This window comes from Onychomys torridus, chromosome 2 (genome assembly GCF_903995425.1).
Source record: "Onychomys torridus chromosome 2, mOncTor1.1, whole genome shotgun sequence".
Taxonomy (NCBI): domain Eukaryota; kingdom Metazoa; phylum Chordata; class Mammalia; order Rodentia; family Cricetidae; genus Onychomys; species Onychomys torridus.
In genome coordinates this window covers 80,950,632-80,969,575 of record NC_050444.1, presented here as the reverse complement: position 1 = coordinate 80,969,575, position 18,944 = coordinate 80,950,632, and the positions used below count along the sequence as shown (strand labels likewise).

General features: G+C 47.2%; 1 protein-coding gene across 1 annotated transcript in view; it reads right to left on the bottom strand.

Annotated features, from left to right (window-relative positions):
- LOC118577896 (regulator of G-protein signaling 3-like) overlaps positions 1-18,253 on the bottom strand; it is a 49,341-nt gene extending 31,088 nt beyond the window's left edge. Inside the window, exon 1 of the mRNA XM_036178552.1 lies at positions 18,101-18,253. Within this exon, the coding sequence (XP_036034445.1) occupies positions 18,101-18,179 (79 nt within the window). The 5' untranslated portion in view covers positions 18,180-18,253. The remainder of the gene's footprint in view (positions 1-18,100) is intronic.
- Positions 18,254-18,944: the final 691 nt, after the last annotated feature.

Here is an 18,944-nt window from a genome sequence, read left to right as displayed (position 1 = left end):
CCCCATTAGCCTGCTTTCTTATAGAACTCTAGACCACCAGCCCAGGGGTGGCCCCACCCCCAATGGGCTGTCCCTTCCCTATCAACCATTAATTAAGAAAATGCCTGCTGGTGGTTATAGCATATGCCTTTAATCCCAGCACTCCAGAAGCAGAGCCAGGAAGATCTCTGTGAGTTTGAGGTCAGCCTGGTCTACAAAGCAAAATCCAGGATAGGCACCAAAGCCACATAGAGAAACCCTGTCTCAAAAAAAAAAAAAAGAAAAGAAAAGAAAAGAAAGAAAGAAAGAAAGAAAGAAAGGAAGAAAGAAAGAAAGAAAGAAAAAAGAAAATGCCCTACAAACTTGCCTGCAACCCAATCTTTTTTTCCTTTTTCTTTTTCTTTTTAATTAAGAAAAAAATTTTTTTCATTTTACACACCAATCAGAGATCCCCTTCTTCCCTCCTCCCCGAGTCTTCCCCAAACCAACCCTCCATTTCTTCTCCCAGGGGGAGGCACATCCAGTGGAGGCAAGTCCAAGCCCTTCCCCCTGCTTCAAGGCTGCACAAAGTATTCCACCATAGGTAGTAGGCTCCAAAAAGCCCCCTCATGCACCAGGGATGGATCCTGATTCTACCGCCAGAGGGCCCCCCAAGCAAATCGAGCTACACAATTGTCTCGCCATGCAGAGGGCCTAGTCCAGTCCCCTGCAGGCTCCACAGCCATTGATCCAACTGTCATGAGTTCCCTCTAGTTCAGTTTGTTTGTCTCTTCAGGTTTCCCCATCATGATCCTGATGCACCTGCTCATAGAATCCCTCTTCTCTCTCCAACTGGACTCCTAGAACTCTGCCTGGTGTTTGGCTGTAGATCTCCTGCAACCCAATCTTGTGGAGGCATTTTCTCAATTGAGGCTCCCTCCTCTCAGATGACTACAGCTTGTATCAAGCTGACATAAAACCAGCCAGCACAAGAGACCATTTTCAAGACAAGTGCAATCAAGGACCAACATCCAAGGTTGTCTTTGGACCTCTACATGTGTGTTTTGGCACATTTACTCCCACATTTGTGTAGATAAACAGAGTGGGGGATTAAAAACCAACCAAGCAAACAAACAAAAACTCCTCAAGTCATCCTCATAGACAGCCATACCCATCACTTCCCAGACATATCAAAAATTCTCTGAATCCAGTGGTCTCCCTGTAGCCTCAGGCAGCCACAAGACTCCACCTACCCAGGGACATAAGCTGAGAGGCCCGAAGAGCAGGGCTAGGCCCCTGTATGCACCACATATGACTGCTGCCTAGCAATCCCCTCCCTCAGCTCTGTCACCTCCAGTAAGGGAAATTCACTTCCTGTAATGAGAGTACTTTCTCTTTTGATAACTATTTAGTGCTCTATCTAAACAGGCTGCTGGTAACTTTTATTGACCTGATTTGGTCCTGCCAGCTGTGGGCTGTCTCCTCTAGACCTGATGTCCAGAGTCCTTCAGCCATTCCTCAGGCATAGTGAGATGCCCTGTCACTATCCCAGCTGTCCGCCTCTGTGTGTGCCCTCTGTGTGGGCTGGTGCCTGAGGCTTGGGCTTCATTACTGAAGGCAAGCAGCCTCTGGATAACAAAAAGAAGAGAGTCTTGTGTTTCAAAATTCCGTAAATACTGCGTGAGGTCCCCAACCACAGTCTCCTGGAATGCCTTGATCTCACACTGGTAGAATCCACAAGCCTTCTGCCCCTCAGAATTCTTACTGCTCTCCTGACCAGGTTGCAGGCCTCAGAAGCCCAGGAAGGCCATACTAGTTCCAGACCCAACTGCCCACTTCTCTCCCAGGACTACAATGTCCATGGCTTGGAGGCAGGGCTAATGATGGGGTTAAAATGCACTCCAGGCTGTGATCAGATGATACAGGAGGGTGATGAGGTCCCAGGACGAAAATGCATGGGAACCTGAAGGACAATTACCTCAAGGTCCCTGAAATTGCTACTCTTGGGCTCCCTAGTGCCTAGAAATCTGCTGCAGATCCAGTACCTGCTGCAGGGTGGGGTGGGAAAGGAAGGTTTGAAACAGTTGTGGCCATCAGTCATGGGTCAGATCTTACCAATCCAGTGGCATCTAGGTTTAGCATGAAATGTTATTTGTTTGTTTCTGAAATCACTGCCAGTGCAAAGTCAGCTCTGGCCCAAACATGTTCCAATTTGCAAAGCCCTTGGAACTGCTATACTGTACAACACCTAACAATAGCCCTTCCCAGAAATGGAGACAGATCCCCATACACAAATGGTCATCGGTTCCATTGGGCATACATAAGAGTCAGAGGGTAGATCTGAACACATGGGTTTCCGTCTGTAGCAGGCTCCCAGCCTGGAAGAGTGGACAGGGGTACAGGCCAGGCCAAAGCTGAAGTAGAGAATGGTCCTAGGTCAGTGGTTCTCAACTTTCCAAATGCTGTGACCTTTTTATACAGGTCCCCATGTTGTGGTGACCCCCAAACATAAGATTATTTTTGTTGCTACTTCATAACTGTAATTTTGCTACTGTTATGAATTGTAAATATTTTTGGAGATGGAGGTTTGCTTCGGGGGTCAAGACCCACATGTTGAACACCACTGTCTAGGTCAAAGACTGGCTCAGAGTTCTGACGAGTCTATAAGATCTGCCAAGGGCATGCACTCAAAGAGGGCCTAAGGACCTTTCCCATGTAGTAGCAGAGACCAAGACAAGCAACCAGGCTCCAGGCTCCTGGTCAGGCCACCTAGGCTCCTAGTTGAGGATTAGATCAAGACTGGGCCATCTCTATCTCCCCTGTCTTCCCCATCAGCCTCTTCTACCAAATGTCCAACACTCAGGGACCCTGAAGTCGTGTTGCCAGCTCCTCATTGGTAGCTAGTATACCTCATGTAGACAGTGGCTTGGACCCAGAGGATCCAGGGTACCCAGAGCCAAGATTGGAGGCCCAACTCAGCACTCATCCTGGGCAAGCAGTCTCTTAGAACCCACAAACCCTCCAGCAGGCGCCTCCTCTCCCATCCCAGGACAAAGTACCTCAGCTTTACTCAAGAAGCCAAGAGAAGGGGAACAGGTGTGGTGGCACATGCTTTTAATGCCAGCACTTGGGAGGAGAGGCAGGTGGATCTCTGAGTTCGAAGCCAGCCTGGTCTACATAGAGAGTTCCAGGACAGATAGGAATACATATAGAGAGACCTTGTCTCAAAAACAAAACAAAAAAGAAGCCAAAAGAATGCTGGCTAGACAGGTCAGCAGGCAGAAGCCCTGGCTTCACAAGCCTGACTACCTACCTGAGTTTGATACCCAGAGCCTACGGTAGAAGGAAAGAACCAGCTTCCACACGTCACCTCTGACTGCCATACCCAAGCCACGGCACCCACATACCCACATGCACACATCACACACAACAACAATAATACATAAAAATTAAAAATGAAGGAAGCCAACAGAGTGCCGAGGAGATGACAGGGTCCGAGAAACATCTAGTCTAGAGAAGTGAACCACTGGGGAAGAGAAGACAGGGGGATCCTGAGTCTTTACAATAGTCCTGCTTCCTCCCTCCGCACTCAGAGTGTGGCCTGGGAGAGTGCTAGGGGCCTTGGAGTGTTGAGGCTAAGGACCTGAAGTCATCACCTCAGGGTTGTGTGGGCACACAGGGGAGTTGGGGGGTTAGAAGGGGCTGTTGCCATACCACAGGACTGTAGGATCCTTATAATGGGTGCTCAAAGAACTTGTAAGGATGTACCAGGGGCTCAGGGCCCAGAGCCAAAGCAAGAACAGCCAGGACCCCCATAGGCCAGGGATGATACTGAAGGAGTAAGCTTTAAAAGTTTGGAGCGGGCAACAAACCCCAGCTCTGCTAAGCTCAGGGCTGAGCGGGTACAGGCTCACTGTACACCACACAAAGAAAGCAGCCAAAGAAATTCTGTCCTGCAGGCATTGCTCAGCAGAGAACCACGGGGAGACAAGCTCTCTCAGGATCCAGGTCAGAGAGACGGACTCAGAAAACAGCAAGATGTGGGCTGCACCCCCTTGCTGGAATCCAGGGTCAGCAGACACATGACCTCAAGACAGCTCAGGCCACTCTGGGGTATGTCAAGAAAACATCTATTAAGGTTCATGTAAAGCAACAGGCATCCTAAAACAATTCACCCCCAAACCAACTGCTAAGAACTATCCTAAGAGTTTGAGGGATGGTTCAGTTGGTAAAGCACTTGTGACACAAGCATGGGGACCTGAGTTTACATCCCCGGCACCCACATAAAAAGGGGGTGGGGTGGGGACTTGACCCAGTGGCAGAGTGTTTATCTAGGAGGTAACAAGCCCTGTGTTCAGTCCTCAGCTCCTGGGCGGGAAGGGGAGGGGAGGGGAGGATTTACAGGATTTACAGGATTAACAGGTGGATGTGCATGGCTGCTGCATCTGTGACCACAGTACTGGAGAGACAGACTGCTCGATGCTTGCTGGCCAGCCTAGACTGATCACTGAGCTTCAGGTTTAGTGGAAGACCCGGAGTCAAAGTGACAACAACTATAATAATAACAATAATGTGGAAAGCGATAGAGGACGATGCCTGACGTGGATTTCCGGTCTCCCCACGTACGTGCAAGTGCACGGACACAGGTAGATCTATACAAACACACACACACACACACACACACACACACACACACACACACACACATACAGAGAGAGGGAAAGAGAGAGAGCTATCACATTTTAAAAGCCACAGGAAGGATTGATGCGAGGTTCTAATTAGTCTTATCAATAAAAACCAGGAGTCAAATACCAGGGTGATAACCTGAAAGATCAGAGAAGCAGAGCAGCAGCCACTAGAGACTTCTTAGCTCTATGAAGCCTCAGATGGAAAAAGTGGGGCTAAGATCCTGTCTCCACCCACCTTATATTCCTGTCTCCACCCCCAATTGTGCCAGGATTAAAGGTGTGAGCCTTGCAAGTGCCGGGACTGCCTGCCGGGCCCCTAGGGTTAACTCCACCCTCTGACCTCCAGACAAGCTGTATTTGTCAGAACACCAACAGGATATCACACAGCAAAGGATGACATCAGTGTCCATCAGGGGCTGGGTGTACATAGAACCCAACCAACTACTGACATTCACAGATTCGCCCTCCAGTTGTGAGGACCGTCTGCACACAAGAGGATGGTTGGAAGGAGCCTTGCCAGCTCCTAGTTCCCTGCCTGTGTCAGCCACCTGGTCCACACAGGAGCCCTGGTCCAGACTCAGAGAGAATGAGGCATATTTATCAGCTCTGCTTTCTGTCCTCTGATATACCACAGGTGGTGTCAGGGCCTGGGAGCCACACAGCTCCTGGTCCTTAACCCTGGAAAATTCTAGCGTCTGCTGGATTGAACCCTGCGGGTTCACCCAGTTCCTTTCTGTCAGGAGGGCTAGTTCCCCAGCAGGAGGGCTGAAGACATAAGCAGCAGGGGTACTGAGTGGAGATAAGAATTACCATCAGGTCACTGCTTTGTGTGACTCTGCTTCCTGTGAAATCTGGTGCTGATGTGATGTCCTAAGCGGCTTTTCTTTCAGGAAACACTGCTCTAGCCAGAGGAGTCTTCCAGTCACCTCAGCACAATCTCATAAGCTAGCTTCCAGGTCTCCCAGTGAGTTCAGTTCCTGTGGGTCATTATGAAGGGATTCTCAGTTCTTCCTGGAAAGCCAGTGAATTACAATCTCTGATCTACCACCATCAAATCCAACCTTGACCGAACCACTTTGCTAGCAAAGCCATCTGTCCTGCAGGGCTCAGATCCAACATCCCGCAGGCCACAACATGACACCCCAGTGCTCAGAGCTCCATGGGAGAAGGCAGGCAACACTGGCCGGATATTCACAGGGTACTCAGAGCTTCACTGGATGCTTCTCAATGTGTTCACTCCTCATGGAAACACCATAGAATAGTTACTACTTTGAATCCTCACTAACAGGCAAGTTCAGGCTAAAAGTTGAACATCCAGGCTGCACAAACAGTAAGTGCTTGACATGTGGGCTGTTAGACCCAGGGCATCACTGTGGCTGGCTTAGCGTTTGTCTACAAGGTCTTTGATGTTCTCTCCTGTCTAGAAATGGAGACTAGAATTGGAGAGATGGCTGGGTGGTTAAGAGCACTTACTGCTCTTACAGAGGATCTGAGTTCCATTTCCAGGACCCACATCAGGGCAGCTCACAATCCCATGTGACTCTAGCTCCAGGGGATCCCCACCTTCTTCTCACCTGCACCTGCGCACACACATACACACATACATTTTTAAAAGCGGAGACTAGTTCATCCTTTCCTTGTGGAGTGGACCTAGTGACTTCTAATTGAATGTGGCGGAAGCGACAACGGTGGCTTGTATAACAATAGGATATACTAGGCATTCAGGGTTCCTTTCTCTTGTTTCTTGTTTCAGCTAAATTGGTTCTTTAATTTATTTCATGGATTTGTGTGGCCAAGCTCTACATGGAATGTATCATTCTTTAACACATTCCATGGGATTGCGGAGCAAAGCACTGCTGCTGTCTACTTAGACTATTTTCCCTCTCCTGGAAGAAATTCCAAACTCATTACCAATCTCTCTCAGTTGCCCACTTCCCCCAGGCCCTGTCAAACAATTATTCTCTTTCTATTTCAGTGGTTTTGCCTATTCTGACAGTTCATATTAATGGAACCTTACAACAGATGTGCCTTTGTGACTGGTTTCTTTTCACTTGCCATAATGTTTCTGAGATTTATATGTGTTGTAATATGTATCAATACTTTATTCCTTCTTAATGGCCCAACAATATTCCACTGTGTAGATATGCCACATTTTCTTTATCCTTTCATTTGATGATACATATTTGGGCTATTTCCATTTTGAAGTTACTGTGAGTATTGTTAATGTGAGCATTTATATACTAGTTGCTTTGTGTCCAACATACAAGCTCACACACATATTTATAAGCATGTTTTCATTCCTCTTGGATATATACCATGGAGAGAAATTGGAAGGTCAAATGTTAACTCCGTCTTTAACTTTAGAAAAACTGCCAGACTCTCTTCCCAAGTGGCCAAGCTTTTTACATTCCTACTAACCATGTACAGATACTCAAAATTTCCCTATCACCTCAACATTTATTGTTTCTCTCTTTAATTAAAGCCCAGTTTTGCCTCACTGGGTGGGGGGGTGTTGTTCATTTGTTCCTTGTTTTGTTTTGTCCTGATGCCTTTTGTTTGCTCATTTTTACTTGTTTGGCTTTAGGGTTTAGGAAATTTATTTTATTTATTTTTTCATATTAGAGCTCAAAGCCTGGGACTCATATATGCAAAGGAAATGCTTACCACTAAGCTACATCCAAGTCCTTTTACTTTTTAGCTGGGAATGAGGTCTCATTAAGTTGTCCTTGCTGGGTTTGAATTCATTATGGAGCTCAGATAGGTCTTGAACCTGCAATCCTCCCAGCTTAGCCTCCTAAGACTGAACCACCAGATCCAGCTCTGGTGGTATTTGATTGACACTTACTTCTCTAATAGCTAACATCACTGAGCATTTTTTCTCGTGTTATTCACTATTAGTATATCAGCTTTGGAAAAATGCTTATTCAAATCCTTCATCATGATAATTAATATCTAGAATATACAAAGAACTGAAAAAAAAACCAAAAAAAAAAAAAAATCCCTGCCAATCAATAAATGGGCTAATGAAATGAACTGAGAGTTCTCCAAAGAAGAAACACAAACTGCGCATAAAGCATAAATATTTTTCAAAGTGTCCACCATCCCTAGCCATCAGAAAATGCAAATTAGAACTATTCTCCCCAGACACAATGATTATCAAGGAAACAAAGGACTGGCCTTGAACAAGACCATTTTTTACGGCTCACAGAACATTACAGAGGAGAGGGCAGAAAGAAAATAAGAGTCAGAAGACAGGGGGGAGGGCTGTGAAACGCCATCTTCTGGGAAGTACACCATCATTACAACCATGAGCTCACAGCAGCTGTGGATGCCTGCACCAGATCTACACAGGTGGGTCCCTCAGCAGTCAGGCAAGAATGGAAGATGGGCTCAGGAGACCCCACCCTTCACTGAAGAAATACTTGCTGCTGACGGATTCGGGGAGAAGGGAAGTCGTTGCCCACAGTTATGCCCACTGGTGGCCCCACCAGGCTCCTATGGACAGTTCCAATCCAATGGTCACAAGATGGCCCTGGTTATCTAGGTGAGTTATGAACCTGGAAGAACAGGGATGGTAGAGTGGGATTGATAGGTGGGAGGGAGATTAAAAAAAAAAAAAGCTGGGCGCATGCCTTCAATCCCAGCACTCCAGAAGCAGAGGCAGGCAGATCTCTGTGAGTTCAAGGCCAGCCTGATCTAGAAAGCAAGTTCCAGGACAGCCGGGACTACTGCACAGAGAAACCCTGTCTTGAAACAAACAAACAAACAAACAAAAAGGAGTAGTGGTGGAACAGAGTATTCAGAACTCATTATACATATTTATATATACATATATATGTATGAAATTAGCCAAAAAGAACATTAATCAGGGTTGGGGATTTAGCTCAGTGCTAGAGCGCTTGCCTAGCAAGCACAAGGCCCTGGGTTCGATCCTCAGCTCCAAAAAAAAAAGAAAAGAAAAGAAAATTAATCAATAAAGAAGAGAAAAAAGCAAAGCAAAGCAAAGGACATCAAATGCTGGCAGAGGTGTGAGGAAAGAGGAGCATTTATTCACTGCTGGTGGGGGCGTAACGTAGTACATCGTGTGGACGCCAGCGCGGGGTTTCTGACATTAGAAACAGACCTACCAGATGACAGTATACCAGATGACAGTATACCAGATGACAGTATACCAGATGACAGTATACCAGATGACAGTATATCAGGTGACAGTATACCAGATGACAGTATACCAGATGACAGTATACCAGATGACAGTATACCAGTATACCTTTTTGTTGCTCGATTCACAATAGCAAGGAAGTGAAGTCATCCTAGACGTCCACCGAGAGAGAGGAACAGCTAATGAAAACATGGTATGTGTACGTAATACTGTCGTCCTCAACCAGAAAGAAATTAGGAAAATTGCAAGAAAACCGATAGATCGGGGAATCATTCTGCAGAGTGCTGTGTGGTGAGACTTTATTTGTGCTGAAATGTGACTTTACTTGTATGTTAATAAATAAAGTTTTCCTGGAGATCAGAGGTCATAGCGAGCCAGGAACAGCTATCAGACAGTGGTGGCCCACGCCCTTAACCCAATCACATGGCAGGCGGAGTCTCTGTGTGGTCAAGGACACAGCCAAGCGTGGCGACACATGCCTTTAATCCCAGTACCAACCATAGAGACCTGGAGGTCTGTATAGACAGGCAGTGACGAGGAAGTCATTGGTTGGGTTTAGAGCCAATGAGAAGGCAGAACAGAAAGGCAATAAAAAGACAAGTCAGACAGGAAGAAACCCTCTCTGGGGAAGCCATGGCAGTCAGGTGGTAAGATAAGGTAGTCCTGACTCTTGTGACTCTCTGATCTCTTTGGCTATTTCCTCTGTATTTGGCTCTGTGTTTCTTAGTTACTAAAACTAGAATTCCATCTACAGTGCCGAAACTAAGATCCAGAGGGACTTGCTCCTTCTCATACACAGATCCTGGCTTTCAGTGCCTGTGTGTGTGTGTGCGTGCGTGCGTGCGTGCGCGTGTGTGTGTGTGTGTGTGTGTGTGTGTTTGGGTGTGTGTGCATATGTATGCATGTGTGCTTGTATGCACGCACACAGATGTATATGAATGTATATGAGAGCATGTGTGTGGACACAGGTCATGAAACTAGAGCAAGAACCATGAGAAAGGAAGAAAGATGAGGGTGGGCAGGTGACGGAGCACCTGTGACCAGGGATGGAAGTGGGGGGGCAGAGCAGAGAGATGGGAGAACGGAGGAGGTTCAACAAAATATAACTGTGTTCAAAAGTGTCAAAATGAAACCTAACACTTTTCACGTGATTTTAAAAATAACACTTTAGAAAAAAAAACATACAAATGAGTAAGTAAATAAATAATAAGTATGCCTAGCAGATGGCCGTCAGTGTGGCTCAGTGAATGAAAGTGCTTGGCAAGCGGGCTGACAAGCCGAGTACGATCATCCTCTGACTTCGATACATGCACTATGGAATACACAGGTTCTCTCTCTCTCTCTCTCTCTCTCTCTCTCTCTCTCTCTCTCACACACACACACACACACACACACACACATATATACTTCACACATGCACACACAAGAATAATAAAAAAAATTTTTAAATATTTAAACTGTCAAAAAATCCTGTGTCCATTTTAAACTGGTTCTGTCCTATCTGGGCTTCTTCCCCACTTCCACATTTGTGCGGTTCTCTCAGGAGGAAGCTAGCTGCCAGTGGCCTGTACAAGGCCAAGCAGCCCCATGAAGAGGACAGAGAGACAAAAGACAGAGTCTCCTAACAATGAGCAGCAGAGAACGAGGCCCCCTGCCAGGAGTCACGTGAATAAGGCCTCTCCAAGAGGGGCCTCTGGCCGCTTAATGCCTTCAGATAACCGAGTCCCTGGCTAACATCTTGGCTTCAGGCCCTGCAAGAAACTCTGAGGAAACCATCCCTCTCAGCTACTTCCAACCTCCAGACTTACACAAACAGTGAGACAGAAGTTGTTCAGTTTGGCTAATAAACTCCGGGATGAATCATCTCCACAATTGGGGCAATTTTTCAGTTTTAAGAATTGAAGAAAGAAAAAACAGTGTTAAAAAATAGTGTTATAACTAAGAACGGAAGACTTTTTGTATTTTGAGTTCTTCGATTTTCTTAATAAAAAGTGCTGGTAGAGGGGCTGAGGAGACAGTTCTGTGGATAAAGCTTCGTGTTGTCCAATCACGAAAACCAGAGTTCGGATCCCCAGAACCTATGTAAAAAGCCAGGCAGGCATAGTTGCCACCTGTAACCCCAGAACTTGGGAGGCAGAGACAGAGATTAACCAAGGTCTGTGAGCATTCAGTTCATCCCAAGACCTTGCTTCAATAAGGTGGAGAGCAACCTGGGAAGACAACCAATGTTAAATTTGGGCCTTCACACGTGTACACACATGCACAAATATGCATACACATGTACACACATGCCCACTATACACATGTTTTAAAAAAGTTGGTGAGTTGTAACTATTCCTGCTTAAACTAGAATGCAGAACTGTCTACTCTAACCCTGGAACAACCCATACATCTCTGCTCAAGATGTTTCGTCCTCACAGCAGATGGTTTTCCAGAGTGCCCATTTGTACACACTGCTGTTGCATGTAGAAAATTCATGGTATTCTGCCTTTTGTGATTTTTTCCTTTCACTTTAATTATTTCTTAATCACACATAAAAGTCATATAATTTTAGTGGGAAAATGTCTACTTTCCAGCATCTTGTCAACTCCTCAGTAGCCTTAGCTGCTTCACGCTGCAACTCTCTTCTTGCCCACAGTTCTTCCATAACGATGGAGCTCTCTCATGTACATACGGACAGCTTTATGACCTACAGGGAGTTCAGGATCTATTTTCACTCAGTTTTACACTTGTGGTATTTTTTAAGTGATCAAATAACATTTTCCAGAAGGACAAATCTGGTGCAGAAGACACAAGATGGGAAGCAAGGACCTATGGGTTTGGGCATCTGTAAGACCTGGGCTGATGCCTGCCTCCACCAGTCAGTCCACAGTGGGAACTGTCACAGTAACACACTTCCAATTCACATGTAAAGTGCCCAGTCTGCAACGACATGACCACTGAAATGACCAGGGAGAGAGGGAGAAGAAAAAAGATAGAAGACATCTTGGGGGTGAGGTTGGAGAGCCAGCTCAGTAACTAAGAATACTGACTGCTCTTTCAGAAGACCCGGGTTCAGTTCCTAGCATCCACATCAGGCAACTCACAACTTCCTGTAACTCTAGTTCCAAGGGATCCCACGCCATCTTCTGGCCTCCACAAGCACAGGCATGCACATGGTACACATAAATGCATGCAGGCACACATGGTAGAAGGAGAAAACTGACTCCCATGAGTTACCCTTTGACTTCCACATGCATGCTGTAGTACACAGCATGGGGAGCCAAACGCAGGTCTGGCATTTCCCCAGGCCAGTTTTTTACTGGGCTGTCTTTGAATTCTGGTGATGAGGAGCTAAAAAAGGGTTTCTGCCCGGCTCTTAGGGTTGGAGACCAGAAGTCATGGGATAAAAGATGAGGTTCTTTTGAACCCCTACTTTTTGCACTGGGACCCTAAAAGGCTGCTCCTTCGGAACAGGGTGATCTGCAACCAGACACAGATCCTCAAAGAGTCTCAGTCCCTGACACTGAATCAAGCTAATCCCAAGAGCCAGGCACGGGATGTGCCCCTGTCATAAATTCAAGCTCAGCCTGGGCTGTGCAGTAAGTTGAACCCAACTTGGGCAACACATCGAGATGACAGCTATAAAAGAAAGACAGGGCTGGGCGGCTAGTGACTCGAGCGCCCCACAAGCAAAAGAAGAGACGTTTTTGTAACCTCTGAATGAGGAGAAAAGGTAACACCTCCATGGCCACGCCACCTATTGCAGTAGAATGAAGACACAGGATGGAAAGTCAAAGGATGGAAAAAGACAGACCAGGTAAAGGCTGGGCCTGAGGAAAAAAGTCAGAGCCAGGAAACATGGACTGTAGCTCCACTACAATAAAGAGAAATAAAAGAAATAAAGAGAAGGCTTGTAACAACCAAAGGCTTCATAATAAAAGTTTCTACTCCTCGGAAAAGGAATAATTATAAATTCATGTGTTCTTGACATAACTCTGAAACGTATAAAGGAAATGCTGACAAGGATGACCACAAATTTACAACTGCAGCAGGGATGCTAACATCTGTTTCTTGATAACTGACAGAGTAAACAGGGAGAGAACATAACAGAGATGTAGAACACTGGGAAAACACGATGAGCAAGCCTGACCTGAGCTCACGTACTAGAACACTGCACCCACCGACTGCAAGGCTCTCTTCAAGGACACACAGGACTCTTAGAACACATGAGGGTCTGCAGGCCAGCAAGCAAATCTCAAAGAACTGAAGGATTCAGAGGATGGTCCCTGACCAAAACACAAAATAAACAATGAAACCATGGCCAAAGCTGGGCTCAGTGCCACCTGCCTGTAATCCCAGCATCCGGGAGGCAGAGGCAAGAGAATTGTCAATTTGAAGCCTGCCTTGAGATATATAATGTCATGATAGTTTATCTTAATGAAAACAGGACCTAGGATATGTCTCAAGACAATAAAAGTGCTAGCCACAAGGAAGGACCAAAATTTGGCACCCATGTGAAAGCCGGAAGAGTGCCTGAGCTAATGTGTGTATGTGTGTGTGTGTATCTGTCCATACAGGTACTTTATATTAATACAGGGATGCTTTTTGTATGAGTGTCGTACACCATAGTAACAAAGGCTGGAAGAAGACATAGATGGAGGAACTGAAAGAGAACAAGGAGCTGGAAACGGACAGCAACACTGAGAAATTTCTCAGTGCTCCCAAGCAGATGGGCTACAAATGACAGGAAAACAAATCAACACTGAGGACTCTGCCCAGCAAATTAGGAACTCCAGAGAAATGGATGGGTTTCCTGAGCCAAGCGTAATGAGTCTGCCAGGCTCGGGGCAACAGGGCTAGAAACAAGGGCTGATGGCGGTTGGCAGGGACACATCAATGGTCTCCAGTTCAGAGCGCTGACCTTACTCTGCCCAACAGGGAGCAGCTGGTGGGCATCTGTCCCGAGCTTCATTCTCAGTACAAAAACAGATTTGTTTTCTCTGGGGCTTCAAAGAGAGGCAGAACATGGGAAGGCAGGGCCCTAGTTAATACCACCACCACAACAGACATGGAGAAGAGAGAACAGCCAGCAAACGAGTGTCCCTCAGTCCTCTCCACCTTCACAAGCAAGCTTCCCTCGGAATAGCCAACCTGCCTTGGGGCTGTTCCCATAGCTGTCACCTTTCAGGTTCAGTGGGAGTGACATTTCTAAAGAGAGTTGGTGTTATCATCTGTGCCCATAGCTACCTTCAGGCTTCATAACACATCCCCTGGCTGCCCATCATCTCCCAGCCCAGATACCCTGAAGGAAAGGTACCCTGTGCTCTCTCCTGACCACTTGCCATTTCTAGGATGCTAGAGACCCCAGGGAGGGCAGGGATATGGCTTATTGGGCAAGCTGAAAACTTGGTATCCTTTCAAGAAGATTTTCTGTTAAGTATCCAACAGTTTTATGAATTGTATTTTTCTATATAAAATAATTGCACCTAAATTTCATACAGAAATTTCATGAATTCAGAACAACCAAAATAACATAGAAGAAAAAGAGGAGGAGGAAGAAGATTATTATTGTTGTTATTATTATTATTATTATTATTATTATTAACGAATTTGTGCTTTGAGGTTTTAAATTTTACCACAAAGCAACAGTAATCAAGTCGGTGTGGTATGTTGGTAATGTCAAAGTAGCAGATCATGAAATAAATCAGAAGGTCCAAAAATAAAACCACATGGCTATAGTACTTGCTTTAAAAAAAAAAAAAAAAAAAAAACACTTGCTTTAAAAAAATCTTTAAAATGTTTATTTCCTGTGAGCATGTGTGCTTGGTAATACATAGGTGCACACCTGTGTGTGTACACGCAGAGGCCAAAGGAGGCTGTAAGCTGCTCTCCTTTATTGCTCCCTGGAGACCATCTCTCAGTGAACCGTTTTTTGTTGTGGTTCTGTGTTGTGTTGTATTTGTTTAAGACAGAGTCTCTCTGTATAGTCCTGGCTGTCCTGGAACTCGCTCTGTAGACCAGATCTCAAACTGGCATTTGCCTGCCTCTACTTCCAAGTGCTGGGATTAAGGATGTGCGGACCAGTCTTCTCGAGGTTCTTTTTTTGGCTAAGCTGGCAGCCAGCAAGGCTCAGTGATCTTCTTGCCTCCACGCCACACCAAAATCCCCAGTGCCGGGGTTGTAGGTACACATAGTGTCATGCCCAAGATGCACAAGATGCAAAAAGGGAACCAGCTTCTACAAGTTGTCCTTAGACCGCCACACTTGTGCTGCGGCACATGTGTACACACACAATAAAGAAATAAACGTGAAAAATATTTTTAAATGGAGTACTGCTACGTGCTCCAACATGAGCTTACCTTGAAAATACAAGTGAAAGGAGTCAGTCATAGAAAAACACACATGACTCCATTTACATCAAATCCCCTCAAGGAGGCGTGTGTATTAAGGCAGAAAATACAGTAGTGATTTCTTGGGGTTGGAGATGAGGGAGAGGTGGGATTGGAAATAAGCTACAGGGCACATTCTCTCCAGGGTGATGGAATTATCCTAAAATGGATCACGGTAATAGCTGCATAACTCTGCAAATGTACGCAAAAGCGTGGAGTTGTGCATTTCCAATGAGTTGTTCATACGAGTTATATCTTAGCAGAACTTTACCAAAGAATTAGCAAATACCCTAATCGAAATAAGAGGCATGATTCTGGAAGATACAACCATGAACACTTACAATGACTTCTTCAAATTACATGCAATTACAATAAAGAAGGAATAGCTGGGTCCTGGCCTCAGCTTGGATATACCTTCCTTTGAAGACGGCAGAATTCTCAGAAGCAGTGAGGCCATCCATATGTGTTACTTGGCCTGCCCCTTCCTAGGGAATAGGGGTTGTGCTCATGATACCCCTTCTGTGTGGGGGGGGTGAGGGAGGGGAGGGAAGGGAGAGGGGGAGAGAGAGAGGGAGAGAGAGAGGGAGAGAGAGAGAGAGAGACTTCCTGTAGGCAATTCTGACTGAAATATTTTTTCCCTTTGTGTTTCCAGACATGCTTCTGCCTCCTTTAAATGTGTGCATCATCATCACCGGGTCCCTGCAAGGTAAAGCCCACTGTTGAAGGCCAGGGGCTACCTGGTGTGTTGGGGAGAGGCCAAAGAACTAAGAAACTTAGCAAAGATATTTGTATCAAATGGTACCCACATTGCCTACCAAAACTGATCTGGAATCCATAGCTCACAAGTCTGGCTTATGTTCAAAATACCCCTAGGAGGTCTTTAAAGGTTAGATTCTCAGGATACACTCCTAGTTGTTAAAGCTTACTCTCTGGGAGAGGATCCTGGGAACCTGTGTGCTGGGGTGGGACATAACCCAGTAGGGTAGGACATTTGCCTACTGTTGGAGCCCTGAGTTCAATCTCCACCAGCACAACTAAAAGTCCAAAAATGCTTCCAATCTTAACAGGAATCTCCATGGACCCATGATCAAAGATCATTTAGTGCCCAGTGACAATTAGCAGCCCAACAATAAGGTCACCATGGCTAATGGAACCCCAGGAAACAGAACTATTCCTGGAAACATTTTCCAAGCATTCAAATTAGTGTCGAAAAGATCTAAGAAGAAACTGCATAAAACAAGCAGGTGGCTCCCCTTTCTCCCCAGTTCCTGCCTGCCTCCTCCAGCACTCTGGTGACAGTCACGGGTCCAAGCAGCCTAGCCACTTGATAGCCATCATTCCTAACCCGGAAGCCATGGCCAGCCTGGAAGATCCACACCCTGCTGGGACTAGACCCTCCCCTGCCCCAGTCTGGAAGAGAGATGAGCTGAACAAAAGAACACAAGAGTGAGTGCAGAGAAATAGTCACATGGCACCAGCGCAAAAAGGACTGTGTTTCGAGACTGTACACACAGAATGACGTCGATTTGCATAAAATTAAGAAGGAGCAGGTGGAGATACCTAGAGAATGTAAGCTAGAGTGGTTAGATTCACTTTTGAATGGAGACCCGGAAAAGGCTTTAGCTCCCTGACCCTCTCAGCTCGAAATCTCCCTTGTCTCAGAGAGCCCTGTGTCCCACTGGGATTTATAGATTGGTTTTTGGATTTGGGAACATTAAATGAAACGATTCAGGTGACACACTGGAGACAATTCATGTACCTAGTGGGCGCCCAGCTAACGCATGGTTAGTAAATTCCTCCTTGTTATCTATCCTCCAGCACCAGGACCAGCGAAGTCCAGGCAGCCAGACTGCAGGCCATCTCTAGGAGTTCAACCTGCTGCTTTTTCATTACCCCTCTGTCCCGTGTGTGTGTGTGTGTGTGTGTGTGTGTGTGTGTGTGTGTGTGTGTGTGTACAAACTGTGAAGAGCCAAATGTGTGGTGCTGGAATAAGCTGGAGAGCAGGAAAACCAAGAACGCTCCTGAGGGCCCAATTCCTTGTGTGCTCTGCCTTTGGAATCTGGGTAAAGTCTGCTTCTGTTGCAGACCCACTCCAGCTTCGTAAAGAACTTGTAGACAAGTTAAAAGAGCATTGCTGGGAAGGCTTGCACTCAGGTATCAAAGCCCACCGCTGGCCAGAGAAAGACCCTCCTGTCAGTTGTTCTTACTGGGAGGAGGAACAAGACCCTCCAGGTGTGGAGGAAATGAAGAGCTGAGCAGGGCTGTGATCTGGTGAAGCAGTGCAACCTTTCCAATGCTTCCTTGGAAGGCCCGGTTTGCACCGGCCTTTGGGACAGCTGCTATCCAGCTGGGATTTGGAGGAACAGAGAGTCTGCAACTTTGGGACTTGTAGGGCCTACTGTCCCTTTCTGTCCACCTCAGCACTGATGCTCTCTTAGGGTCTGTCTTGGAGAAGAGACGGCTCCCATCTCCACTGATCATGAGTTAGATGTCCAACAGGGAGAGGTTAGATTACAGCCTCCAAAGTGGGCCCACAAGACGGCAAAGCCACCTGGACTTAGCCTTCCCATCCAGTCCCTGAGCCAAAGGAAGCAGGTGATTGAACTGTCCTGACACAGTAGACCCTGATTTAACCTGAGAGCTGGTTAATGGGGAGATCCGTGGTTACAAGGCAGGCCTCTGAAAGATGAACTCGGGCATGATTATTCCAGCCAAGTGAGGCATAACCAACTGCAGCTGGCAGCGGCAGCCGGCAGCAGGTGGTGTCCATTGACTTGCTGGGCCTGGAGGAAGGGGCCAGAGAATGTGTCCCAACGGCAAGAGCACCTGCTCTTAGCCTCCCTGCCATGGTGGGCGCTTGCCTTTCTGGCTTGGATTGCCAAGAAAGCAGTCCGTTGGCAGCTTGGCCCAGAGGCACTTACCAAAGGTGGTGAGATAGAAGGACAAGTTCGGGTGGGCGCGCCGGCTCCCGAGGGAGACGCGGTGCAGGGAGCGCTCCATGGCGTCCCTGTTGCGGCCAGGGCAGGAGGGCCTGTCCCCAGGCGGTGGCTGTGTAGCTGCAGGTAACTCAGGCAGCAGACTCAGCCGTTCCCCCTCGCTCCGGCGTCTCCCAGGCGGGCGGGATCCCAGGCCCGCTGCACCGCGCGTTGGAACGGCCGGGCGCGCCAGCCCCTGATTGGCCCGCGCTGGTTTGAATGGGGAGATTTCCACCTGACCTAGCTGACGCGGGCCAGATCCGGGGAGGCGTGGGCTCCCGGAGCAGGGAGGACTGCTACTAGCCACCAGAGGTGGCTCCTTCTCCGTGATCCGGTAGGAACCCTAGCTCCAGCACCCGCATCTCAAGCTGCAGGTGCCAACCCAACTAATGGTCCCGCCGCCCCCACTTGAGCAAGCTTGGCCTGCTCGCCCAGCTCCCCCAGGCTGCAATTAGTTAGGTTTGTAACCGGCTTTGAAGCTCAGACCTGTAATCGCCAGACCAACCTGGAGCAAAGGAGTGCCTGCCCTCGGGAGTGGCCCAAAAGGGCATGGGATCCGGGGGGGGGGGGGGGGGGACATGAAACTGCACATAGACAGGCAGCCCGCACCAGGCTGCATGCAGCCTGGATCGCTCTCTTGAGCCTCCTTTTCATGAGAGCAACGTGGCACAGGTCCAGAGAGGAGCAGCTTGCTCTATCCAGCCTGGGGCTTCCCATCTGCAGCCTGGTGCCATCAGACAGAAGGGCAAGACTCGCCATCTGCAGATACAGTGCAGGGTAGGGCCTTTCA